Below are 26,925 nucleotides of genomic sequence, written 5' to 3'. Positions count from 1 at the left end.
AAAGTAGGCTCCATGCTTATTGATAAATAGTGCTTATACTGATTTTACTGATTTCTGAATTTTAACAGTTTTCTACTAAAGAACAAAAAGCCCCTTAGAGAAGCCAATGTCTTCTACATCTCTGAATTCCTCAGCAGCAGAATGATGTTTCCCATGGGTTTTCTAAAAGCCTCGCTCAGCCTATGTGGAAAAATCTTACCTGGGTGTTTTAGGAAAAGTTGAAATTTATGTAGAAGTGGTTTAAATTGGGAGAATTTGTGGTGATTGAAGTCGCTGCTCGTCAGAAGCATTTAACAAATTATAGCATTGGCATTTGTTCTTGCACCTCTAAAAGGTACGTGCACGTCGGTGAATGCCAGCTTGGCTACATGTAAAAATATTTAACACCTTACGCATTAAGTTTTCCCTTTTTTTCGTTTGTGAAAATAGTAGCCAAAAAAATCAGGTTTTCATCTGGCATGACATACTTGTAAAGGTCAGGGGGATCACAAGGGAGTACAGGCGTTTTTGTGAAGTGCCAGATCTTTCAGGAAACCGAAGCCCATAGACGTACGCTCAGGTATCCAGAGCCTGAAAGGAAGTTTGTACCGAAATAGCTGCACTTAAGCATAGGCCCCTTATTTCCTTGCCTCCTTTTTTCCCCCTTCCCTCCTTTTAATTTCCTGTCTCGTCAGTGCATTGAAAGATGGGGCAACTCGTTTCACAAAAGAATGAATAAATTAGCAGAACCATTGAAATTATAATCAGTTAATGAAATCAGTGGAATCAAGTAGGGAAGAGCCTGGAGATTTGCAGTTTATTTATGTCTTACTGTTCCCTGTGGGAAAAAAGGCTTTAAAAAGTCAGTTGATAAGCTAATAATTCATATTGGTATTTGGAAAACTACTGCAAGAAATGTTGCAAAAAGAACTGTAAATATCTAGGGAAAACCAAAAAGGAATAATATAAGTCTGCAAAAAACCACATCTTTTGTCACATCATCTTGGCTTGTGTGCCCTGTGATACACAGCATCAAATTCAAGATACATAATCTTTCATGACAGTCATAAAATTAAACAAGGGGACTGTGATAGAGATGAAACTACTATGGGATAGACACAAAAATCCTAAGATCAAAGCTCCGTTGGAGAAGGCCAAGAGTTGCCACACTTTGAGCTGGGGATGTTAAGGAGACATTTAATGATGGAAATTGAAGGAGTCTCATGCTTAGGATATGAGGGACAGTTGATAGGGATGTCCCACGCAAGCGGGAAGGAACCAAATCCCTCTGCTTCATACGACAGCAATGAAAATCTGAGTGCGGAGGTTAATTCTGCAGGGTGTCTGTGCCTGGCTCCTCTGCGTTCCTGGCATGCTGCCCTCGGGAATGCTGTTGTTCTGGCCCACAACTGAGAGGTGCAGGTGGATGTTCCGGGAGGCAGAGGAGCTGTTGCCAGGACTGCAGGCTTCGCGTGGGGTCAGCTCGGTGACCAGGGGTGTGCACAAACCAGGCACGTCACAAGAAGAGCCACGAATTCATTGCAAAGAACAAGTTTTATTGTAGTTCCCTCTCTACCGGGGGATCTCCAAAGTCGCACCTGAGCTCTCAGCAGAGGTGACACCAGCGGGGCCGCAGGCGCTGGTCAGTTCAGCCCTGGTAGGAGATCGCTGGGCCTGCTGAGCTCGCCTGTATTTCAAGGCTTCAGGCAGGCGCAGCCTCTCGCTCTTTCTCACAACAAAGCAGGAATCTCAGCCATAGTGATAAGGTGTCTGGAGTTTCTCTAAGACAGAGGTTCTGCTCATCAAGCACACAAGGTCAGTAAAACTATTAGTGTGATGTATGTGCTTTTCCTACAGACACCTGCAAGTCACTTGAGTGTATTTACATTTAACCAACCTCCTTGCCGAATCTTCCGCTATATCCCCATACACCAGGATTTTGCCAAGGCATCATTTTGCTTTCCCAGTCAGCTTTATTACTGTGTTCTCTGCTTCTCTTTCTTTAATCAGTTTGACCTCAGTGGAGTGGGAGCAGAACATGGTTGGCTCTGGCAAGGCCAAGGACACCCTGCCACGCTCTGAAGGCTCCGGTACCTCTGTCTTTCCTGCTGGACCTTTTACCTCAGAGGCTGGAAACCTTCCTGAGCTGGTGGCCAACGACCTGACCATGTAGATTCTGATCACCAGCTGTTAAACCGTTCCTGTTTCCCCTTGCAGTGTGGTCTAGATCACATTCTACTGTACCTCCTTCTCTCCAATTCTTCAGAGTTTTAGATTCAGCTCATGTAGAGTGTCTTCTGGAGGTGGAAAAGATGAGAATTTTTCCTAGTTTGGTAAAGCCCACCTCCTGTCTTGCTGTTGCCATTGCCCATTTTGTTCTAGTCAGCTGTGTCTCTGGGCTTCTTGCATCCCACTTTTTATAGACTTCAGGTGCTTGTGAAAGCATATGTTCTGTTACAGATTCTGGTGGGTCCTCTGAATCTCTGGCTCTTATTTCATTTCTTCTTGTCTATGAATAGAGTTTTCCTACTTACCTTCAGTCAGATGTTTAGCCTCTGCTTTTGCCCATTTCTTTCAAGACAATGTTCCTTCGAGACACTCCAGTGCTAAAATTATACTGTAGAAAATCAACCCATTCTTTCCTGAATGTCTTGTCTTTATAGGCCATTTTTGTTACTTTACACCTTTGATGTCAGGAGGACTCTTTCTTTATGTTTAGAAGTCCAGACCTTTTAGAAAATCTCAAGCAGTTCATCTCCACTGCTGGGTTCGCCATTTCCCATCTGGTGGCAATCTCCATGGGGTATTGACCATGGCCAAAGCTGTTAACAACCTGCCAAAGAGATGACTTTGGTGACCGTGGTGACGTGCTAAGAAATGTCTCGGTGCAGGATGTATCACGTAGATACATAGAGCTTCCTTCATATTTCCATCACACCAAGTGTGGTGACATCTCTAAGGTATTTAGGATCAAAACAGAGTGGTGCTATGATTCTTGTTCTGAAAGACTCCAAGATCTGTTGCAAGACTTCACCTGAGCATTGTTTTTCATAAAGAAATCTGAACTTGAGAGAGTGTTGATCAGTCTGAGAGAGTTCAAGAGCCACCAAGTACGTAGAAAACAGTTCCTGCAGGAAAAGGTGTCTCAGATTTGCATGGAGGAGACTGAGGATACCATATCAGTTTGAAATGTGCTGCTTCAGAAGAAAAGAAATAAACTGTTTCAAGGTAGAGAGGACAGGGAGAAAGGGATTTCAGTTACATCAGAGGAGTCTTGCAACCAATGACAGGACAAGGGGCAATGGGTGCAAACTGGAACACAGGAGGTTCCACTTAAATTTGAGAAGAACCTTCTTCCCAGTGAGGGTGGCAGAGCCTGATCCAAGCTGCCCAGGGAGGTTGTGGAGTCTCCTTCTCTGCAGACATTCAAATCCGCCTGGACACCTTCCTGTGGAACCTCATCTGGGTGTTCCTGCTCCATGGGGGGATTGCACTGGATGAGCTTTCCAGGTCCCTTCCAACCCCTGACATTCTGTGATTCTGTGATTCTGAGAGAGGTTTTAAAAACAAGTTTATCTGGAGTGTCTTAGGCATTTAGTTGATCCTGGCTTAACATTTGTGGAACGGGCTACACAGCCCATGCAAAGGCACCAGGAAGGCTGTGCAGCCACGCTCGCTTCGATGAGGTCTGCCCAGTAAAGACCTGGACACGGCTGTAAGTACAATAGCTGGTGAACTTGCTAGGCTGGGCCACAGGATGACATGTAATCCTAACTAGGAAGAGTTCAGAATTCTGCTTGTTGCCATTATTCATAGAAGTGTATGGCACAACATACAGCTGACAGCAAAGTCAATTCAGGAGCTTCCTCCTCCTGCCCCCCGGGTTGCTGGCCATTTGTGAACAAGTTAAATGGAATAAAGCCTTCCAAAATTGCTGTTGGTACTTGTAGAATCACACTTAGAATTGTAAAATCATTTTGTTTGGAAAAGACCTTTAATGTCATCGAGTCCAACCATTAACCTACACAATCATAGATGTTGTTAGGGCAGAATAATTTCTCTGAACAAGTATAACGTTGCTTCAGAAACAGTTGCCCTGGAGCAACCGAGGAAGCAGGAGTGAGTGTGCAGGAGCTCAACGGGGAGCTTAGGGGAGGCTTTGGATGTGTAAAGCAGCGTGACACTGGGTGGCACTGGGGCCAGCGCACAACCGGACAGGCCGGTGGCCACTGCTGCTCCTCGGCGTGGCACTACGGGAGTTATTGACACAGCAATTGCAGTGGAGGGTGTTGTGGGGAACTGCGACGTCTCGCCTAACATGGCTTGAGTTATAGGTGCTCCTGGATTTCAGACATCCTTTCATATAATTTTCTTTTAATATAATCTCCCTGCATAACTTAAATACAGCACAAATTATCCAACCCAGCCAGCTTTCTAAAGATAGTCTGGAATAATTTTGCTTTCATGGTTTGATGAAGATGAGTCAGCATTTGACTAACTTACAGAACAGATTCTATAAGGAGCTCTAAAATGTGTTGATCTGCTTAGAAGGTTTATAGTCCTTAAAGAGCCTGTGTCTTTCAAACCTCAGATGGCAGGTGTAGTAACAAACTACCAGATTTTCAAATAAACTGCCAAATTCCATGATCTCAGCCGTGGTGCAGCAGAGCAGCCCCGTGACAGCGCCGGGCGGCCCAACAGAGCTGCCTTTGGGCTTTGCGGGCAGCAGGTTGGACTCGGGACACCCTCAGGTCCTGCTCATCAGTGCCCCGTTGTTTCTGCTGCTGCGTGCACTGCCTGCTCCCGTTCCCCACCCCAGGCTGGATGGGAACCAGGAGTGATGCTCAGGACGAGATTTTCATGCCAAGCCACTTTTTTTTGGGCCCGCTGAGCTTGCGTATTCAGCAAGAGAAGTATAATAATGCTTTTCTTAGGCACAATTAGTCTTTTAAACTGAGTCTTTTTCTTTTTGACTTGTGAAGAGTGGATAAAAATTTGGGATACAGTAACTCTTCCTGATTAACTTTTTCATACAGCTCAATTATGTAAATGCGCAAGAGGAACAAAGGTTTTGAAAGCGGTGCCAGCAAGACACAGGAGTTTTAAGCTCTTCATGCGTTTGTTCTATGGAAGAACAGTTAGCTGGGCAGCTGCTCTCTGGGTTCTAGACCACTCTTTTAGTAGAAAGCTTTGTCATCTTTCTGTGAGCAAGATGAGGATTCATTTGTTAATGCTCTCTTAACTGCATTTGTTTGCTGGGACAGCAGTGCTGTGGGACAGATACCGAGCTGTCACTGCCACAATGTGACCCTTGGGAATCCTTGCACAGCTGTTTCCTGAGACAGAAATTGTCATGATCTTCCCAACGTTCCCGTCATTGGCTGCTGCCCTCACCCTTTTCCACACACATTCCTTTGCAGGTTGGAAAATGTTTCCTTTGGCGATCAGTAGACAAGACAGAATCCATCATGAAGATTGGCAGCTGTCCTTCTACAGCTCAGCTCAAGTGTTTATGATTTGTAGATTACCAAATACTTTTAATACCTATAGGGAGGCACAGATCTCATGTCCACTGAAGAAATGAACAGCCAAAAAAACCACAAAATCATCATTTTACTCTTGTGGCACATATACTTTTGTTGTTAGTATGTGACTGCTTCCAAGTGGCCTCCAACGGCTCCGCTCTGTTGCTTTTCCATCAGCTGTGAGAAGAGTTTGCAGTGAGCAGTTTCCCACCTGTAAGGTTTCTCTGTGCAAAGCAGGTTCTGAGCATCACCCTGTCCACAGGAGCCGGGTCAGTCCTGCTCAGGCACTGTGAGCGGAACACAGGGCAGGGAAGCGGGGACGGTGACAGGGCTAGTCGCTCAGTGAGGGATTAACCTCTATTTTAGTCTTGTAAAAGAGGCAAAATACATTTTTTGATGATTTATTTTTTAGACAGAGCAGCAGCAATGAAATTCAAGGGGTTTTAATGCTTAAAAAATAGTCAAACAACTCAGCCTGGTATTCTCATTAAGATCCCACAATGCACCTACAAACTTGGAAATTCTTCTAGCATGTACTGCTTGTGGGGGTTTTGCCAAGTGGTTGGATGCGTGTCCAAAGACCCCCATAGTTGAAATAATTTAGGACGTTGCTAATGTGAATTTGGGTGAAGTCTATAACTTGCTTAATCTCTCGCAGCTTGGCTGGTCCGGACTCTCGCAGCACTTTAGTGTCGCAGCTGAATCCCAGCTGGCTTGTGGCTGGGGTTAGACAGGGCATGGGTTCCTGCTCCAAAGGGTGGTACCTTCTTAATGCTGTGCAGTTCAGGTGTTGCAGTAATTACAGTGCTGTCAGCCAGAATGAGTCCATTGTCACTCTTCTGTAGCTGGATTGGCCCAAATCCAGCAGATGCAGTTCTTCAGTACGGAAGTTTATTTAAAAATGAGAATTTATTTAAAATTTTAAAAGATCTTTGTATGTGATGTTTTCCCTGATCACAAAAGCACATACTGACAGGAGAATCGTGAGCCAAAATGCATTTAATTTACTTTTTAAGTTTGAGGAGAAACTAGGAGCTATGTATTTGGTGTTTATGTCCTTGCAGGATGTGTCTGGTACGAATGAAGCAGGAGGGTCGCACAGGAAAATACATGTGTCGCTATATCGTTCACTGCATGTGGGAGGACGTCGAGCAGCGCGGGAAGGTGATGGGGGTAAGTCACCTGTGGTGTTGGTCACCTTGATGATTCACATCTGTCAGTGCTTTTATCACTTTACATGTGTTAGAAGAATACACAAAAATCAGCTTGCAGCTGCGTGTTTCTTTCTTTATTAGCTGAAGCTGATGTACGTAACCCTCACTCTTGACCTCTCATTCCTGAGCCTGTTGTATTCAGCCACTGACCTTGTTTCTGAAACTGCATCATGGCCTGAATGAAGACATTGATTTGTCTTACAGTGATTAATTTTCTCTCTGGTTTGCCATGTGATTGCAGCAGTGGATGCTGTCCGTGGACAGGAATAAGCAACTGGGGTAGGGAGAAGCGTGACTGGTGCCAAATGTATAACCACGACTTAGGTAATTCCTGCAGAGCTTTGAGTTTTCTCTGTATCTAGGATGGTGAGTAAAAGGAAAGGGACAAGGTTTTTATGTTAAGTTCTTGTGCGTGGCTATAACTAGTCATTAGTTTAATTTTGGTTTCTTAGTACGCCTAGTCCTTATCACAAAAGAAATGTTGTAAGGAGAGGGTAGCTCCAAGGAAAGTTCATTCGCAAGGCTGAAGGAAGAACAAGGTTGGATCTTTCTGGCCTGTGCTGAGGAGGTTATGCTGGTCTGCCGTAATGGGCATTTCTGTCCTCAAAGCCCTGAGTGCGTTTCTCCAGCCCTGCGTTTGATGGGCTCCAGGGAAGGCCGTGCAGAAGCAGTGGAGCAGGAGATCAATTTCATAACCTGTGTCACAGTGGTGACAGGAGACCTGAGACAGGTGAGGGTGTCCGCGTTCAGGGCATTTCTAGTGGGAGAACAGGGCTGGGAATGGCCTGTGCTGCGGAGAAAGAAAAGAATTGTGCCATGATTAAACAGAGGTTTGTCTGTGATTAAAATAAATTAGACTGATAAAGAAGTGACGGCTTTCGTACAGCAATAGTGTCATAGTCTGAGGTCTTCATTGTCAGCCACATCCCCAAGGGAGAGGCTGCTGGGCTGTTGCTGTTGGTGACAGACGGGAGTGAACCAGTGAGGTAGGGTTTACAATGTGATCACATCAGGAATTCAAGAAGTTTCTCTCTGATCTTTTATTTTGTACGTGGTTTTGGAAAGTGTTGATTCTGCTGTAACTTCAATTCTTCTGTCAGCGGTGGCTCTTTTTTTCCCCTAGTTATTGGGAATTTCATAGCTTCACTCCATTCCAGCTTGCTTTTAAAGACAAGTCATCCTCTTCATCTTCTTTGGGATTAAATCTAAATTCAGACATTGTAGGATTTCTTGCTACAATAAAGGGCTTACATAAATTCCACTACGGGAATCTCCATGTCCCTGGTTAGATGCCATAGGCAGCGTGAACGAGCCTGGGCAAATCGGCTGATAGTACCACAGACTAAATGAAATAGCTTATGCGTTTCTGTCCTGCGACCAGCGCAGGAAAGCACCGCGGGCTGTTTACTCACCGTACGAGCAGGCAGAGCTGGAAAGTGAAGCACGGTCTAAGTTAGACCTGTATTGAGATTTTTCTCGGTAGACTTGAAGAGTAAAAGAAGCCAGTGCTTACGGGCAGTTCAGGGAAGCACAGGGTTTCCATTTCCGCAAATTAAACTATTCCATTGCACCTCAAAGTTCCCCAAAGTCTAAAAAAACACAGTAGTGTCCTTGTTCTCGTCCGATCTGGGGCCTCCAGTGTTAATTCTTGCGTATTATAATGGTGTGGTTGCCGTGTGATGCAATTGTGAGGACATCTTAAGTTGTTGGAATGCCATTAATTCTCTACCTTGGCAAGTTAGGCATCTTTTCAGTTTATCCTTGAATTTGGGTTTTGCAATCTTTGTTTGTAATAATGATCATGCAATGTAATAATGAACATGCTTACTTTGCAATAGTATAATTCCTGTAATATCCTTTTGACTGTAACCTAGTGTTAGCGTAGCTTTTATGTGGCAATAGCTGATACTTAAATGAAGTATGTACACATTGAAGGGCTTGATCTCCAAACCAGTTACGTCTGTGGATATTTAATGCAGTTTAGCTGCACTGAGACCCCCTGATTTTAATGAGACTCTTGTGGGAGAACGTGAACTGGAGGTAACAGCTCAGCAGAGGCGCTGGGGCTGCGGTAGGAAGTGCAGGGACCTCTCCTACATTGTAAACCTGGGCATCAGGTCTGTTCTTTTTCCCCGAGGTGTTTGGGAAGGTGTAGGGCTTTCGTAGTATTTTATTGATTTTTGTTTTCTCTTTCATCTTTTAGTTATTCCTGATATTCCAGTCATTATTTTGTCAAAGTGAAAGAATTTTTTAGTCTCTTCTGGTAGTATTTATTCTGCATTAGATGAAAATAATGTATGCCTTGCTGTTTGAAGAGGTTAGCTGTTCCGTTGCTCCTTATTGTTGCTTTATTGTCCTTCCCCTTTGCTGGTTATCCTGATTCAATCAGCACTCAGCCGTGCTCCTGTTCCTCCTGCGCTTCTTCCCGTGCTTTCCTGCCCCTCGCCCAGGGAACCCGGCTGGACCGCTCACCTCTCAGCTTTAGCAATCGCCAGGAGTTTAAGTGATGGCTAAAGGGCAGTTAGCACAGCTGTTAGGTTCTGCTTATTAATCTTGATGTATTTATCCCCAATGGTTCTTTTAAAATGAAGCCGAGGTAACGACAGAGGGTTTGTGAGCTCATTGACGAATAACGTGTGACAGCTATTTATTTTCAAGTAACTTAGTCCTGCGATCAGTATGTATTCTACCTCCAAAGGAAGGTCGGTAAGTATATCAAGATACGAATCATGGATAAAAAGAAGATGACATTTATGTTCCTCCGTTGATGCCTTCAAATTTCAGAATCTGAGCCTTTCTCAGAATGAAAAGAAACTTTACTGACTACGTTTAGGGCACCAAGTTATCATCTGCATAGCTCCTGGAGGGCAGGAAATTCCATTCCCTGCTTTTTCTGTCATGCAGGGTATCAAAGGTCAGTATTTCATTCCGATGGGTACATTCCTGGATTGTGGTATAAGTGACAGAGCACCTGTATGAAATTGGATGCGATGAGTTTAACTTGTTGACAGACAAAGCTGCAGTTCTTCATCTCCTTTCCGTATCTAGCAACAATTCCAACACTTGATGCAGAAAATGGATACTATACTCCCGAATTGATATTGATGGTTTTTTAAAATATGCCATCTGCTCTCAAATATACAAGTTCATTGGAGCCGAAAGTGATAGAATGTAAGGCATTTTAACTGCTAATTTACATCAGCTCCAGCTCCAAATGGAGTTTGTATTATTTCAAAACCTGGTTGTTAAAATTGCTGAAATCTAAATCTCAGCTACAAAGTTGTGGGACCTGTTAGCCTGAGCTCCTTCAGCACTCCTGGACGGCGGCGAGAGTCAGAAACCCAAACTTGACACAGCTGTGAAAACACAGGGAGAGCCTGTGGCCTCAGCAAATTCTACTGGTGCAGGCATATTTCAGATATAAATTTTACTCCGCTGTCCCTAGGACTAATGAACTCCGTTTCTTTTGGTGGGTTTGCAGCCAGGTGTGTCCAGCTCTGTGGCTAACCAGTGCTCTTTACTTAATTTTTCCACTAGTGACATTTCTATCAAACTTTAAAAACAAACAGAAAAATTGGCTTGATGCAATGACTCCAAGTGTTAATAGTAACATTAGGCCGGGTAAAAGGCTTCCTTTGGCTCCTGCTTTGCCAGAGATCTCCACCTCGCGGCTGCAGGGAACACGTTTATACGATGCAAACTGGCAGCCGCCTCGTCGGGTTGTAAGGGGAGTTGAGTCAGGACCAGAAATTGCTGCTATTTGTCTTCTTAACAGAGTTCTTTAGTGCCCTGAGCATTAACCTTTCTGACCTGAGTATTGTGTGTTAGTAACTGTGTGTGTAGCAAAGCAGTTGTTATAAGGTTATGTGTGTTTGAATACCCGTAGGTGTAGAGTTGATCAGAAAGACTTAGAGATGCTGGGGTTCCCTGGAATGGGGTTTCCTCTGATAATCAGGCAGGAGATCCGAGGTCAGAAAAAATAAGCCAAACCCCAAAAAACCAACACCCCTTCCCACCCCTTCCTCCCAGAACCCAACGCTAACACTTCTGGGTGCAAATCACAGCCTGTCCTAGAAAGGTCCACGAGGCTTTATCCAAATACTTGTAAATTGTTGTAGGTGCTTTTGAGCAGTGTTAGTCTTGAGTGTAGAGCTGGCATTTTGCTTCTGAAGTTAGTAAGGTTTTCTGGGTGCAAAATAACAATTTTATAACCACACGTGTTCTAAAAGCTGCAAAAGAGATAAGAGTAGGAGGGGCTGTCAAGTCCAGCATGCCAAACCTGGTTTAATTTATCTTAATCTCACTTTCCTGTTTTCCCACCAGACCACTTAGACCCCTGCCCCCTTTTTTTCCAGGAACACATCTACATGTCTTTTGAATTGGTTTATTTGCTCTGCTGTGCACAGCACAATACAGCCTTTGTTACACGTTCAGCTGGAGCTGTTCCTGCCCAGTGACCCGTAATTTGCTCTCGGTTACACTCGTGTACATCTGAGGCAGCGCCATCAGAACCAATAACAGGGTGCACGTCAGTGGGACCGGGAGCAGAATCTACCCCTGTGAACTTGGACACCATTTTCACTCTTTTCACAATTAGAAGACTTGAGATGATTAAAAATGCCGATTTACCTTATACAAAACTTCCTAAACATGGTACAGTTCAGTTCGTTATTCTTACTGTGGAGAACAAAAAGTCTGACACTTACACAGACCCAGAAAGCATGGTCAGAGTGAGATGAGTGAGATTCTGGAATGGCTTTAGAAGGGTGTGAAAATGATAGAATTTTGAAACGGAGCTTGATCTTTGTAGGAATTGCACTGTCGTGGTTGATTCACCTGCTGGGCTGGAATATCAGGGGTGGTTTCCAGCCTGTCCCCAAAATCTGACGGGAGGTCCCGGGATCACGTTGGGATGCGCAGAACAAACCAAGCCCGTTATCCTGGAGAAGGGGCCGAGCCGGGGGAGCGTTCGGAGCCGAACAGTGCAGAGAGGGGAGGGATTGTGTTTGAGGGAATGGATATGAGATAGAGGGTAGTGCTTGGTACACTTGAAAAAGACTTTTAAAAACCTGTAAAACTAAAGAGGAGAAGTTTTACTTTCAAATGGTCTATGTGTATTTTGAAATGTGAAACTTTACTTGGACGTTTGAAGGAGAAAAATGAAAAATGTTATGAATTTTTAATGACTATTTAGAAAACATAAGATATAAAGTCTTACCAGTTTCTGTTGTTCCCTTTAGTAAAAACCAAACCCCAAAGCAACAAAAAACAAAACAACAAAAAAAATGAACTTCAAAGAAACCCACAACAAACAAAAAAACCCCAAAACAAAGCAAACACCACAAACCATGAACAAATGAAACCACTTGCCAAATTAGTGAGACACAACATTGCCGTGTGTGGGTTTTGTGCTTTCTTTGCTTAACAGGCCACTAGGAATTGTATGGTATTTTTTATCTGAACTTAGTGTCGTGAAAGAAATAGTTCATCAACCCTTGATCATTTCTCAAAGAGCTCAAAAGTTTGCGACAATATTCCAGTGTTTTGTCATCTTGTAAAAGAATAATAGTGTCAGGTACCGCTTCCCGAGTAAATTCACTAAATTTGATTCTGGGGATCTTAATAACTTAAATATGCAGGAAAATGCATGTGTATGGAATGTCACCTTGCTGAGCTCTGGAACAAACAGGATGCACGGCCATGCAAATGTAGCTTTACCAGCCTATGGAGTTTTGAAATAAGTGTCTCTTTCTCACGTTGTTTTTAGTGTAGTTGTTGTAGAACCAATGCCTGTGGAACTAACACAACGGGCCGTCTGAAACACAGGCATGCTGGGGGCGTGCCGAGGATCCCTGGTGTTGAAATCAAGGTGTAATATATGCTTGGGTTCTTTTCTGGCCTGCCCCAATTTTTCTGGCATTAAAAAAAATCAATTTAAACTTCCCAGATGTGTTGGATCGTGTTACTGTAAGGTGGTGTCCTTGGCCTGCAAGAAGCAAAGCTGGAAGCACCTTTTCCAGAAATACCTTTCTCGTTATTCCCCACGTTCTGCACCAGTGGCACCTGCATGCCCACGTGCCAAAATGGGTTTCCCCATGCCATGGGTGTGAGGTGCTGCCCCGTGTTCCTCGGGCTCTCCAGAACATGGTAGAGTTGCCAAAATTCAAACATTGCACAATTAAATGATTGCTCACCACAGCTGCATCACTTTGACTTTGGCAGCGTGGCGACGGGGTGGAAACAGAGCGGGGATCCCAGTGGATCCTGCCCGGCTCCAGGCCGCACACAATGGCTGCCCCGGCTCCTCGCAGGGCTCCGTGTGTGTGTGCACAAGCGCAGGTGCATCACAGGAAGAGCCAGAGGCCACTAATGCATTGCAAAGAGCAAGTTTTATTTTAATTACCTCTCTACCGGGGGATCTCCAAAGTCGCACCTGAGCTCTCAGCAGAGGTGACACCAGCGGGACCGCAGGCGCTGGTCAGTTCAGCCCTGGTAGGAGATCGCTGGGCCTGCTGAGCTCGCCTGTATTTCAAGGCTTCAGGCAGGCGCAGCCTCTCGCTCTTTCTCACAACAAAGCAGGAATCTCAGCCATAGTGATAAGGTGTCTGGAGTTTCTCTAAGACAGAGGTTCTGCTCATCAAGCACACAAGGTCAGTAAAACTATTAGTGTGATGTATGTGCTTTTTCTACAGAGGCCTGCAAGTCACTTGAGCGTATTTACATTTAACCAACCTCCTCACCAACCTTCCCACACAGTGTGTCACTCAGCATCTCGTTTATGATTTGCCCGTGGTCAGTGCAAGGTTAAGTAACATGTTACACCACGTGTTTTGGACATTTACATTATCAGCTTCCTATGCTTTTGAACTTTTCTCCATAATTCCTCAGCTGAGATCAGCGGGTCTGCTTGGCTGAACCTTTGGGACTCTTGAGACCAAGGTGACTCGTGTTGTGATTGTCATTATTTTTTAACAACTCTACGCTGCTGCAGTGAAGACGTGAGTGCACTTTGGTAAATACAGAAAAATACCAGGACCAATGTCTCTTCTAAATCTGAGCAGTCAAACAAATCACTGAGAGGATCTGTATTGTTACCCATACATTTTAACGTATTGCTGCTTGTGCATTTTGCTGCTGGTAGAATGTCACTGATATCTTCTGCTTCTTCTTCAGGAATGAATAACTTAATTTTTCCTTATGTTTTTAGTGCCAGCCTGTCTTGAAAGACGGTACCATAAGCAGCAGTGCGGGTTCTGGTGCGGCGCAGGGTTCAGAGGCTGCTGCTGCCCGTCCCCAACACAGTGTCTCTGGGTGTCCTGGGCTTTGGCTGAAGCAGCGTGTCCCTGGCTTGGGTCTCTTCTGGGTGCCACAGGATACAGGAGATAAAGCTACTGGAGAGTGTCCACAAGAGGCCACGAAGTTGGTGCAGGGTTTGGAGTGAAGCCGTGTGAGGAGCGACTGAAGTCCCTGGGTCTGTTCAGCTGGAGCAGAGGACACTGAGAGCAGAGCTCATGGGGCTGCAGGTTCCACAGCAGGAGGGGCAGGGCTGAGCTCTTCTCTGTGGCAGTGACAGAGCCCAGGGAATGGCAGAAGATGTACCAGGGAGGGTCAGTTGGACATGAGGAAAAGGTTCTTCACCCAGAGGTGCTGGACACTGAACAGGCTCCCCAGGGAGGTGTCACGGCCCCAACCTGACAGTGTTCAAGAAGAGACTGGACAACGTCCTCAGACACACGGGGTGACCTGTGGGGTGTCCTGTGCAGGGACAGGAGTTGGACTCCATGAGCCTTGGGGGTCCCTTCCCACTCAGGACATTCTATGATTCCTGGGTCACAGCTGCCACCTCTGTGGTGTCTCTGGCTCTTCCTCCTGTGTCAGGAGGCTCTGGCCGCAGGTAGTGGATGGTGTTTGGTACCTTCTGCTGCCAGGAGCTTGGTTGGGTTTGTGTCCTCATCCATCTGCTGCTGAACGCTCCTGAGTGCTCCTGGTGCCTCAGCTGAGGGGCAGCTGAAGTGCCACATTCTGCACAAATCTGGACTTGTCTCCACAGGGCACAGGTGGCACCAGTGAGGTCTGTTCAGTACTTGGGATCTCTTCTAGACATAAAGCTTAGAACCTTCATTTTGGGTAAGGATTGGTATCTGTTTCGTTGCTTTGTTTCTGAGAGCAAATCGCGAGTGCATCTTTGTGGACTACAGGAGAGAAAGAGGCTCAATGTGCAAGAGAAATCCGTCTCTGATTTCTCTGTGACACCCAGTGCATTCAGGCTAACATGATCTTCATCAAGGTTATATCTGTACAACTGTGGTAATTAGTCTTGGTCTGTCCTTGCTCTTGTCCTGCTGTCCTGTTCTCAGGGTTGTCTTCCCTGCCTGACTTCCATTTTTCAGGTGGGAAAAGGTCGATTCCACATTGGGTGCTTTGCTCTGCGGTACGCTGACCGTGTTACTGCTGTCAGGTCTGCCTAATTTTGGCATTTACTTGCAGTACGTAAGCAATTACTTAAGGTCTTAATTCATCATGCCCACTTTGAATGTTTTTTCCCCTCCTTGTCCTTGGCATTTTTGTGTTACCCTAACACCTGAATTCACTGGAGCTTGGATCTGATGGCACCTGCTTTCACATTTCTCCTCTGTCAGCGTGTCACATACTTCTCCCTTTCTACATTTTATCTTGTAGAGATACTGGTTTATCTCTTTACCTTTTCTTACCTCTCTTGCTAATTCTCTTTGTTTCCTTGCAGGACCCCTGCACACTGTCACACTGGATGTCACACTGGATGTCACACTGGCCCCACCACCTCTCTCCATTCCCTTGTGTTTCTTCTTGTTCAACTAATCCTTTCAGAACCATCATGCCCGCTGTGCCTCTTGCCATCCCTGGCGTGTTGTTTCATCGTTCCCAGTGGTCATGTCCTGCCTCTATTCACCGTGCTCGTCCTGCAGCCTCCTGGTGCAAAGGGCAGCTCAGAACCCATCCTCTTGTGTGCTGGCTTCAAACCCGCCCTTGCATATGGAACAATCTTCGTGAATTTGCTTCTTTCAACTCCAGATCTTTCTTTGATTCTTCAATCCCTTTCTTTCTTTATCCGAACACTTTCCCATCCGAAATCCCGGTTGCGTATTTGCCATTGTCAGTGCCTTCCTCTGCTGTTAGGATCCTCGTGCCTCACCTTTTTCTCTCTCTGACCCAGGCATCACTCGTATGTCTTCCGAAAGCTGCCGCAAGGACCGTCTCTCTGGCTGGTTGCTCGCTGTGGCGTTGTAGCCCCTGTCCCCACTCGTGGTTGTTTTGGCCCGTGGCGTGCAGGATGTCCTGGGCTGTGGAGCAGCTGCTGCCCACAGCTCTTATGCCACTGTCACTGTCACACTTCCCCTGACCCGTTCAGTTCTGCTGCAGACACAGTGATCACAGGCGCAGCGCCTTGTAGCCCGGCCAGGTCAATGGGTTGCAAATGGTTGTGTTTTCCTGTTAGAACTCAGTTTGTTTTGTTACTTCATTTCCTGACTTCTCTGGCCCATTTTTTCCATTTATAAAACACGCAACTCTATGAAGCCCTTATTTGTGACTGTTTTTGCAAACAACTCCCAGAGTAGAATAAATCATAATGATTGGGAAGTGCAAATCCAATACATTCAATAATTCCAATGCTCACTTCCGCGCTTGCTTGCTGCTCTGATTTCTGTTGCTACTTTGGGATGAGCAATGGTGTATGATGCTTTTGTGCACGGCTGGGCAAAAGGATAGGTTTTTCTGTTTTCCATTCTGGTTTGGGAATCTCAATAGATACTTTGTTCCCTTCTCTTCCTCTCCTGTTTCTGGTCACACCCAGCACTTGCTGAATCTCTGTTGACATTAACTAGTTAATTGTCATTAACTTCTGTAAAAACGTCAGTGCTGTTTTCTCCATATTCAGAGAGCAGGAAATAAAGCAAAAGGTCAAAAGATTTGCCCAAAATACCAGCATATCTGATCTTGGAAATCTCTTCTTAGTTTCTAGCAAAACATACATGATGTTGCAGTTCGGGTGCTGTGTCCCAAGGAACTCGAAAATCATGTGTCTCACTGAGAGCATCCGACATGTGCCCTTTTGTGTTTCCTGGTTTATCCCATGCTTGCGAGAGGGAAGGTGGCCCATATGTAGGTTTAATCTGTGTTGTTCAGCGCATAAGGAAATATTTGGCTTCTCAAAATCCTTGCCCACGCTTTTAGGATCTTCTGGAAGTTTATTTATTCACAGCAGCATCAAGTCTGAGTGAAATACAGAAGATGGAAAACTCACAGCATCTTACCGTGCAGCTTGTTCATGGTTCGCTTTCCTCCTTTGCCTTTTACTTGAGGGCAGGACTAGGGTAGAGAAATAATTTCTGTTCGCTTCTGAAAGGTTACAGTAATAAAGAAACTCTTGTTAACATCAGCGTATATGGCAGGCAGGAGTTTTCACAGTCTGGCATTGTTTATTTTACCAGCAATTTGGAACCTTCTGCACTCTTAAAATATTGGCAAGAAAATATTTAACTGTTAACTATTCTGTGGCATGCGTGTGTTTGAAGCCCTGGGGAGGAGGAGTGCTTGGGGAAATCAGGTTTTTCTCAGCTTATGATTGAAACCAGAAGGTGCAGAATATTGGTAGAAGGTGAAGGCAATGTGACTTCAAATTAGAATTTTACTCAAATGTGGAACTGATGGGAGAATGTCAAACGGGTCACATATGAACAGGGCTGTGCTAGGAAACAGTGGGAAGTCTGATGGGGCAAACACAAATTAGCCAGAAATGAATTGGAAAGGGAGATAGTGAGAAAAAGCATTTGTGTTTGTCCTGTTCTCAGCCACGGGGTGAAGGCTGCACTGGTACCAGGTGTAAGCATCAGGGATTAGATCTGTTAATTGCTCACTAATTGTGTGGACTGTAGCAATTGCCACTCCAGACTGAGGGGTGACCTCATTGATGTTTGCAGTTATATAAAGGGGGAGCGTCAGAAGGATGAAGCCAGGCTCTTCTCGGTGACAACCAGTGACAGGACAAGGGGCAATGGGTGCAAACTGGAACACAGGAGGTTCCACTTAAATTTGAGAAGAAACTTCTTGATGGTGAGGGTGTCAGAGCCTGGCCCAGGCTGCCCAGGGAGGTTGTGGAGTCTCCTTCTCTGCAGACATTCAAACCCGCCTGGACACCTTCCTGTGGAACCTCAGCTGGGTGTTCCTGCTCCATGGGGGGATTGCACTGGATGAACTTTCCAGGTCACTTTCAACCCTGACATTCTGGGATTCTGTGATTTTGAAATGAAATCAACTTTTTTCATGGAGAGTTTTTGAGAAGAGATGTGACTTGTTTTTCTGGAGAGGAGACAGGTGATTTGCCATTCTTACCCAATAGAATCTTGTTCTGGTCCCAAATTGTTGGAGAAAGAATGTGTTTTTTTCATTAGTTTTTCCCCTAGGGAAGGATAATGTTTGGTCTGAGTAGAATCATTCCTGCTCTTACCCCTACATAAAAAGCAGCCCCTACCCATGAGGTTACTAAAAGCTATGGGGAGGGTAACAAGTGTTTTAGTTGCCCTGGGTTATTTCAGGTGAAATCGTCCCAGGTCAGCAGGGTGAGCTGGCGGACGGTGTCCAGGGTCATGGCACTCGCAGCGGAGATGCCACTGAGGCAACCAACAGAGATACCTGGGGAAAGATATAAGAGATGGAACTGTGTACCAGGATTTCTTCTGGTGCGTGCACTTGGTGTTCACTGACGCTGATACGAGAGCTGCATGGGGACCGTCGTATTTAGTGTCTGCTCACAGAAATCCTCCAGGAATGTTCAGCCACTTTTTTATCTCTTTGGTATTTGTTACTCATTAATGTCCTGTGGCAATGACTTCTACCACTTGATTGTGTTGTGTGAGGAAGTACTTTTATTTTCTCTTAAAGTATTATTTGCTCGTTTCATCAGCTTTACATATTTTTAATGAGAAGCAGTGAACAGTAATCCCTTGTTTACCTGCTCAGTACCGCTCATGATTTCACCTCTCCATCATCATCTTCCTCATTTCTTCGTGAGTATAACTACTGTTTTCTCATATGTTTAATCACCTTGGTCTATTCGCTGTGTTTTCTATTTCTTTTAGATCTGTTCTGAGACAAAAAGGCAATAAATATATGCAGCATTTTATATGTGGACACATTATGGATTTATGGGAGAATAGGGTTCCTCATAGTAACTCCTAAAATTTATCTTTTTCTTCACTATTGGATTATTGAACTGAAGTTTTTTTAGATTTCTCCACAAAATACCTTCACGATGCATTTCCAGAATTGTAGGTGCTAAATGTGTGCACATTGTTGGATACATTTTATTATTTTTTTTTTTTAACACCTACTACTAGTACGTTTATCAGTATTGAATATTACTGGTCATAATTATCTGTGATTGTTATTTGAATTAATTATTGCATTTTCTACTAATTTGTACTTACCTGGTTCTGCTGAGATACTTCAGCAAATACAGATGCCACCTTTCATGGCTCTGCAGTCCTGCTAAACGTTATCTAATACATTTCATTTGGTTGAGTACTTTATGACCCCAGGGACTGTGTTGCTCTTGACTTTTATTCACAGAATCATAGAATGTCCTGAGCTGGAGGGACCCCCAAGGCTCATTGAGTCCAACTCCTGTCCCTGCACAGGACACCCCACAGGTCACCCCGTGTGTCTGAGGACGCTGTCCAGTCTCTTCTTGAACACTGTCAGGTTGGGGAGCCTGGGGAGCTCCCTGGGGAGCCTGTTCAGTGTCCAGCACCTCTGGGTGAAGAACCTTTTCCTCATGTTGCACTGACCCTCCCTGGCACATCTTCTGCCGTTCCCTGGGCTCTGTCACTGTCACAGAGAAGAGCTCAGCCCTGCCCCTCCTGCTCCTGCTGAGGAACCTGCAGCCCCATGAGCTCTGCCCTCAGTCTGCTCTGCACAGACTGAACAAACCCAGGGACTGTAGCCGCTCCTCACACGGCTTCACTCCAAACCTTCACCAACTTGGTGTTCCTCCTCTGGACACTCCTCAGTAGCTTTATCTCCTTTTCTCCTGTGTCCCCAGCCCTGCACACAGTGAATGCTCCAGGTGAGGCCGCCCCAGCGCAGAGCAGAGCGGGACAATCCCCTCCCTGCCCGGCTGGCCGTGCCGTGCTGGATGCACCAGGACATGGGTCCCTCTTGGCTCCAGGGACACTGTTGGCTCATGTTCAACGTTCTGTTGAACAGAACCCCCAGATCCCTCTCTGTGGAGCCGCTCTCCAGCATCTCCTCCCCCAGTCTGTGTGTACAACCAGGGTTGCCGTGTCAAAGGTGCAAAATCCAGCACTTGCCCTTGTTGAACTTCATGTGGCTGGTGATTGCACAGTTCTCCAGTTTGTGCAGATCCCTCTGCAGGGCCTCTCTGCCCTCCGAAGTGTTAGGGCTTACTTAACTCTAACCCTTGAGAATGTATTGAGTTATCTTAAGGCTTTTTCTCTGGGCAGATCATATCACGTGTGATACGATGGACTTGCAGAATCCTGAGTGCCGTGAGAAGGTGATGGAGGCACCGGGTGCCAAAAGCGGGGCAGCAGATGAACCAGGAGCTGGTTCCAGCAGCAGGTGATGGTTCTCAGGGGCAGCAGAGCAGGGCACCTCTTACTGAAGCATGTGGTGGATGCAGAAGGCTTACTGGATGTAGAGCTGAGGATTGTCCCGAGCTGAAATTGGTTGGGAGAATACATGGAGGAAGGATATATCAGCCTGTCGTCTTTGTGCTGGTCTCAGTGGATCTGGGCACTGCAGAGGGCGAGATACCATGTTCGCTGGAGTCTTGGTCTGATCTGGGACAGTGTTTCTTGTGTGACTCCCGCCGACAGTTACTGCGGTTTGTCTCCATAAAGAGATCGAGTTTTATGGGAGCTCTGTAAGTGCTCATGCGGAATATCTTCCTTAATAATTCATTTACCTTTGCTACCGTCTTCTCCAATTGCCTCTTTTAAACTGGGCTATGTAAATTCCTTTCAGTTTCTCAGTCTGAATTCTTGATTTGGTGTGTTCAGAAACACGTTCACGATCAGTTTTAGGCTTTTAGCAAGTAGTTTTTTAAAAGAGGCATTACAGGAAAACCCCTCTACAACTGTTTGCCCTTACAGGATGAGCACAACCGAGCGCAGCCATGTCACCTCTTGTCCCTGCTCTGTCCCTTGAGAGGTTGTCAATGAGCTCTGCCAGCCACATGCTACAGAAAAAAGGAATTTGGAATAACCCCCTGTATACTGAGAACAGTTTGGATTGTACTGCAATCATCTTTCACTCTTACCGTGGCAGTTTCCAAATTAATAGACTGGAAGACAGAAACATTCCTCATTTTCCTGATAGCGGCCAGCTGGAGTGACCACCTGCTTTTGCTGGAACCTGGAGGTGATGTTGTATTCCCTCGTTTTTCTCTGTCTCCTTGAAATGAACATGCTCTGAGGAGCGTTCCTGATGATTCTACAGTTGTTGCGAAGGGAGTAGAGCATGCAAATGCCTTTTCCCATTAACATCTTGTTATGGATTGAAGATTTTGGCAGGAGCTGGTTGTGATGCAGTCTGACTTTTAGCTTTTGTCTACGTTAATATTAGGATATAGGACTGGTCACTGAACGTTGAAGAAGCCTTTAAAGCCTGTTCTCTGGAGTTACTTACCTGCTGTGGTGCATTGTGAAATTTTATTTAGAAAATTAGAGGATTTATCAGAAAAGTTAATATTTAAAAGAATGTGGGGACTCACAGCTGTAGCTAATTACAGCCCGGCAAGCTTGTTTGCAGACAAAATAACAGGGTGGTTAATAAAAGACACCAAAAATGAAGATTGGAAAAATAATTTCTGCAATATCTTTGTCATTTCACAACTATGTGAGATTGCCTGAAGGAACTGGCCTTTTTGATCCCTTGCTACAGAGATATTTTTAATCTGTTTTGTTCATTTAATTTTTCTGATCCTAGCTGCAGTCTCAGCCATTTTCAAAATTACTGTCCTACAAGTAATAGTTACGTTATTGGAGGAAATAAAAGGGTCGTATGCAAGTTTTCCCATTTAATGTCACGTGCCTTTATTAAAAGGGCAGCAAACACTTAAAAAGCCCATATATAACTATATGTGGTCATATATTATTTATAACTGATGTAAACTATATATTATAAGTCATTCTTTCCAAATGCAACTTGAGAGAAAGTCCATTAAAAAGCCTAAGTGTTTGAGGAGTGCCATTTTTTATCATGGAGGGTTTGTCCTGTGTCTGCTCTGCTGGTCCTGACTGCAGTGGGAGCCGAGGACGTTCGATGGATGTTGGGTGGGCGTTTGGTGGGTGTTCAATGGATGTTCAGTGGACATTCAATGGACATTTGGTGGACATTCAGTGGATGTTTGGTGAATGTTTGATGGGTGTTCGATGGACGTTTGATGGACGTTCAGACGTTCGATGGGTGTTCGGTGGATGTTCAGTGGACGTTCAGTGGGTGTTCGGTGGACGGTCAGTGGACGTTCAATGGGTGTTCGGTGGACATTCAGTGGATGTTCAATGGGTGTTCAGTGGATGTTCCATGGACGTGTGATGGACGTTCAGACATTTGACAGGTGTTTGGTGGATGCTTGTGCTGTGGCTCACGAGAGTCCCCAAGTAGACTCAGTCCTAAGGACAAACACATGCTCATACCTGCCTGACTTGTTTTGCACAAGAGATGGATTAATTCTTGCTGTATCAGCATAAACTACTACTTTGCTATTACAACTTTAATCACTTCAGGAGCGCATTGATGATGTAGTGTATCAGCCTAAACGTTACCTTTAAAGGGCCTAATCTTTGTTTGAAAAGATGGCTGTGCCGACACATCTGCGTACAGGTACAGGAGCAAATACATTGTACAGAAGAGGCTTTTTATTTGACCAGGAACAGTATAATGAGAATGAGGGGGTGGAAACTGAAGCCAGAAAATTCAAATATGAAATGAGATACACATGTTCAGCTGTGAGGGTGATATGCTTTAGCCAAACACAACTTACTGAGCTTAGTACAGAGGGAGCTCGGTGAAATGTAATGGTCTGTGATATGCAGAGGGTCAGGTTCTATGATCTAATCATTTCTTCTGGCTGAAATATCTCCATAAAAAAATCTAGTTCAACCATAACTTACAGCCTAAAGAGAGGAATTGCTGCATGAAATTCAGTGACTAGTGCCTGTACAAGGTGCACGTAGAAGTGTCCCTTCTGGCTTTATAGTCTATAGATGGATTCATGTGTTAAAGTAGCTTAAGGGTGCAACACACGCTGGTAAAACCGTAACAGAAAACTCCTGTTATTGTGCTTTCGGACAGTGGAGCCCGTGGACATCCCAGCTGTGTCTGCAGTGGCGTTGAGCGTGGTCTGACGGGAGCAGGTTGCGGAGCGGAGCCGTCCATTGCCCCGTGTCCCAGCACCGTGCTGGCTGGGCCCTGGGGCCGGTGGAGCACATCATGTTCCCAGTTCACACACACCCAGAGCTCTGCGGTGTAAACCACAGCGTGGGAATGGTGGTGAGAAAGAGAGTGATTACAAAAGAACACTCTCCATCCATTCAAAACACTTAATAGGGACTAATACTATAGCAGCTTTCATTTTAAAGACTGTGCCCTTACGTGAGATATTTTCATTCATGTCCGGCATACACAATAAAGCAGCGTGCTCTTACTGTCCTAGAGAGTTTGTTAGGATACAAAACCTTAACCAAGCATTGATAACGTGAATTGTCTGATAGAGCAGTAAGCCTCCTTGGTTGGCTGTCGAATGATGCGTATTGAGGCTGCAGATGAGGTTTCTCATTGCAATATAACAACGAAAATGCAGTAGCGCTGTGCTGGAGTCGTCTTGCAGGCAGAAGGTGGGATCGTGGCGTCTTTCAATGAAAGTGATACGTTAGCTGTACATTTCTTTTTTCTTTTAAAGGACTTGTAAATGTGAGAGATGTACCAAAAGCGTATTCCCTGTTTTGAACTAGGATAGTTCTTTGTGTCAGTTGAGGCGATGGCAGATGAATTTATTGTGGTGGCAACCCTGCCGTGGGTTGTTCCAAAGGAGGCAAAGGGGCTGAGCCCCTAGAAGAGCTCCAGATGTTCATGATTTTTTTTCTTGTTATTAGCAATTACTCACTTGGAAGGGTCCAGCAGTTTTTCTTCTCAATAAAAAACTGTGGAAGAGTCAGCAGAATCACGACCAACCAGATCATGAACCTTGCCAGTGTAAGAACATGTACAGACTGAAAACAGGAAGCGTGTCCAATAGATGCTGATTTGGATTTACTCAGTTTTCTTGTTTTATGAAGCAGGATTTCTTTCTTACAACGTTAGTATTTAACCAATGCCAATTGTATTCTTCAGAAACTGCAATATTCCTTTAAATGTCATTTTATTGCCTAAGATACGATGCCATCCCCAAAGTCATATTTTATATTTTGAACTGTTTGCCTTTTAAGATGTATTTATTGCCGTGTTTGTTTAACGTGGTTATCTCCTTTGTCAATCTATTCCTTGCTAACTTAAAGCTGCTGCTCTTTGGTTTTCGTACTGAAAGCTGCTTCCCCGGGGATGTATAGTCCAGGACCTGTCTCTGTAATGGGACTATTTGTTTTCTTTGCCCCTTGCAGTTGCCTGCTGTAACATTTGTAGTATGTGTTAAGTAATCCTTGAGGTAACATTTTTATTATGTCATAAAAAGTGCGTGGCAAATATATAATAACTCACGGAATTTGTTTGTTTAAAATGGAAGGATAATTTATTGAGTGTGTTACATGAGACCTGCTCCCCCTTATTAGAGCTGTAGAAGTGCAGCTTATTTAGAAGTACGTTCTATTGAGAAAAACCACGGTCTCTGACATGCAAAGAAAGTTTGAGCATGGTTGGGTAGAAATGACATCATAGTTTATGTACTCAATAAAAATTTAATTAAGTCATTACAGAAGTTGCAGTCATCATTTAACCCTCTGATTTCTTATGTTTAGTTCTTTTTTTAAACATTCAGTAATAACCAGTCTCCAAATCTTGAGAGCCTATAAAATATCTGCATGAATTTTAATAGTTTCTACTAATGGAAAAATATGAGTAACTGACATAAAAGGAATTTTCCCTGTGTTTGCACTATATGCATTTCTATAAAAATCAACAGATGAAAAAGATAGTGGTTTAATGGAAGAATATTTGGAGGTTTGCTAGCGTGGCAAAAGCTAATTCATATTTTGATAGAAAAGCTATTGCGTAATTACCAAGGTGAGGATACTGAGAAGGTATTTGGGACGTGTGGTTCACAGTGTCCTAAGTGTGAAGATTCCAGCTCTGTGAGTTTTCCCAGGTGTTCTGCACATCACAGCCAGCTCTGCCCGCCCCACGGCACATCTACTGTCCTACCCTGCGCCCGGTTTGCTTGTCACACCTGTCCCCACACGCAGCCTCACACACGCGTGTTCTGCTGTGCGAAGGTAACAACCCTGGGGATTTAAACTTAGGCTGTATATGAGATCTATAGAAAAGAAGTTAGATCTCTCCTGAGAGTCAATACAAAGCAGCAGCTTTTCCAATGGACGTGCAGCTTCGCCCTCAGGAGAGGAGCTGTTGATTAAATAATTCAGTTGTCGGATGTCGTAAGTACAGGCAGGAGGAACGGCCGGGGTGAGCGAGGGATGTGCCGTGAGGTGTTTCAACAGCTCTTCTCTGTTGGTTCCATCTTAAGCTCACATGGGGTCAGTGGGTGGCTTAGGCCAAACCAGCAAATATTTAAGCAACTGCTAAATTTAGTTAGAAGTCAGTGTGGGACTTGGCCTGAGTCACACTTGCAGTATAGGGGCAAGTAGCTGGATAATCACAAACTGAAAGAAATTTAGTCATAGTCAGAAAAAGGTTGTGTCAAAAGGAGAAGAGGAGCTCCAGAGAAACCTTATTGCGGCCTTTCAGTGCTTGAAGGTGGCTTAAAGAAAGATGGGGGCAGAGTTTTGAGCAGGGCCTGTTGGGACAGGACAATGGGTGATGGTTTTAATCTAAAGAAGGGAGACTCAGGCTGGACATGAGGAAGAAATTGTGGCCCCCTGAGGGTGGTGAGAGCCTGGCCCAGGTTGGCCAGAGAGGTGGTGGATGAACCATCCCTGGAGACATCCCAGGCCAGGCTGGACGGGGCTCTGAGCAACCTGAGCTGGTGAAGATGTCCCTGCTCATGGCAGAGGTGGCACTGGGGAGCTTTAACAGTCCCTTCGGCCCAAATTGTTCTGTGGTTCTATGAAAAACTAGTAAGTCTGTGCTTCTAGCGAGATGCTGGACAAACAGAAGTCGTGATTCCTGAATGAGAAGGTCGGTATTGACAAGTATGGAGCTGTGGTGGGGATGGTGCCTCTTCAGTGTTACAGAACTTTTGCTATAATGACATGTCCAGCTCCAAAGAAAAAAAGCTGAAAATCCTCTACGATTCTAAAAGACCTGTGTGAATGAAACAAGAAAACCTGCTTAATAGTTAAAACACAGAGCAACTTTCATAATCCAGGTGTGCACTGCCCCGAAAGGACGACCTGGCCTGCGCTCCTTCTGCGCTGCGCTGTTCTCCGCTCGTGTCGCTGTGTGGCAGCGCTGTTGGCGGGGGAGTTTTCTGCCATTCATATATTCTAAGTGACGCTACCCTTCATTTGTGTACGGAATTACAGGAGCTGTGTTGTGCGTTGTTCTCAGGTGTTTGCCGGCACCACCATTGCTGCCGACAGTAGATCCCAGCCTGCGGGCCCAGACGCTGTTTCTTCTTTGCCTGCTCAGAGTGAACCTGATGATGTTTTCTCATCATCTCCTCTTTCTGGTTTATTTTTCAGATTAACTCTGTTGTTCTAAAGGAAGATTTGAGAAGCATGGTGGAAAATTTCTACGCAGCTCTATTTGGATATGATGAGGTAAGAACAATGTTTTCAGAGAACGTGCAAGAACAAGTAAGCCTTCAAATTAATGAACAAAGGGTGCTCCACATGGGTAAAACATTTGCCCTACATATCTTTGGAGAAATGTTATGTTATGGAAGCAGACTTTTTAGGTTTTTGGGTCATTTCATGCATTGAATTAAAGTGCTGTTAAGAAGACAGCAAGCACACAGCATATTGATTAAAAACAAGGGATGTGGAAGGAGGGATGTTCTTTGTCACTGCTTGACCACCAAAAAATCGTTTCCTCCC

At 44.9% G+C, this 26,925-nt stretch overlaps 1 protein-coding gene across 1 annotated transcript in view; it reads left to right on the top strand.

Moving 5' to 3' along the window:
* The window catches only part of UQCC1 (ubiquinol-cytochrome c reductase complex assembly factor 1), a 52,966-nt gene that overhangs the window by 19,979 nt on the left and 6,062 nt on the right, over window positions 1–26,925 (top strand). The window contains exons 7-8 of the mRNA XM_065850209.2: window positions 6,569–6,677; window positions 26,572–26,649. Of these exons, the coding sequence (XP_065706281.2) occupies window positions 6,569–6,677; window positions 26,572–26,649 (187 nt within the window). The remainder of the gene's footprint in view (window positions 1–6,568; window positions 6,678–26,571; window positions 26,650–26,925) is intronic.

This window comes from Patagioenas fasciata, chromosome 16, assembly GCF_037038585.1.
Source record: "Patagioenas fasciata isolate bPatFas1 chromosome 16, bPatFas1.hap1, whole genome shotgun sequence".
Taxonomy (NCBI): Eukaryota; Metazoa; Chordata; class Aves; order Columbiformes; family Columbidae; genus Patagioenas; species Patagioenas fasciata.
This window is presented reverse-complemented; position numbering and strand designations above follow the sequence as displayed.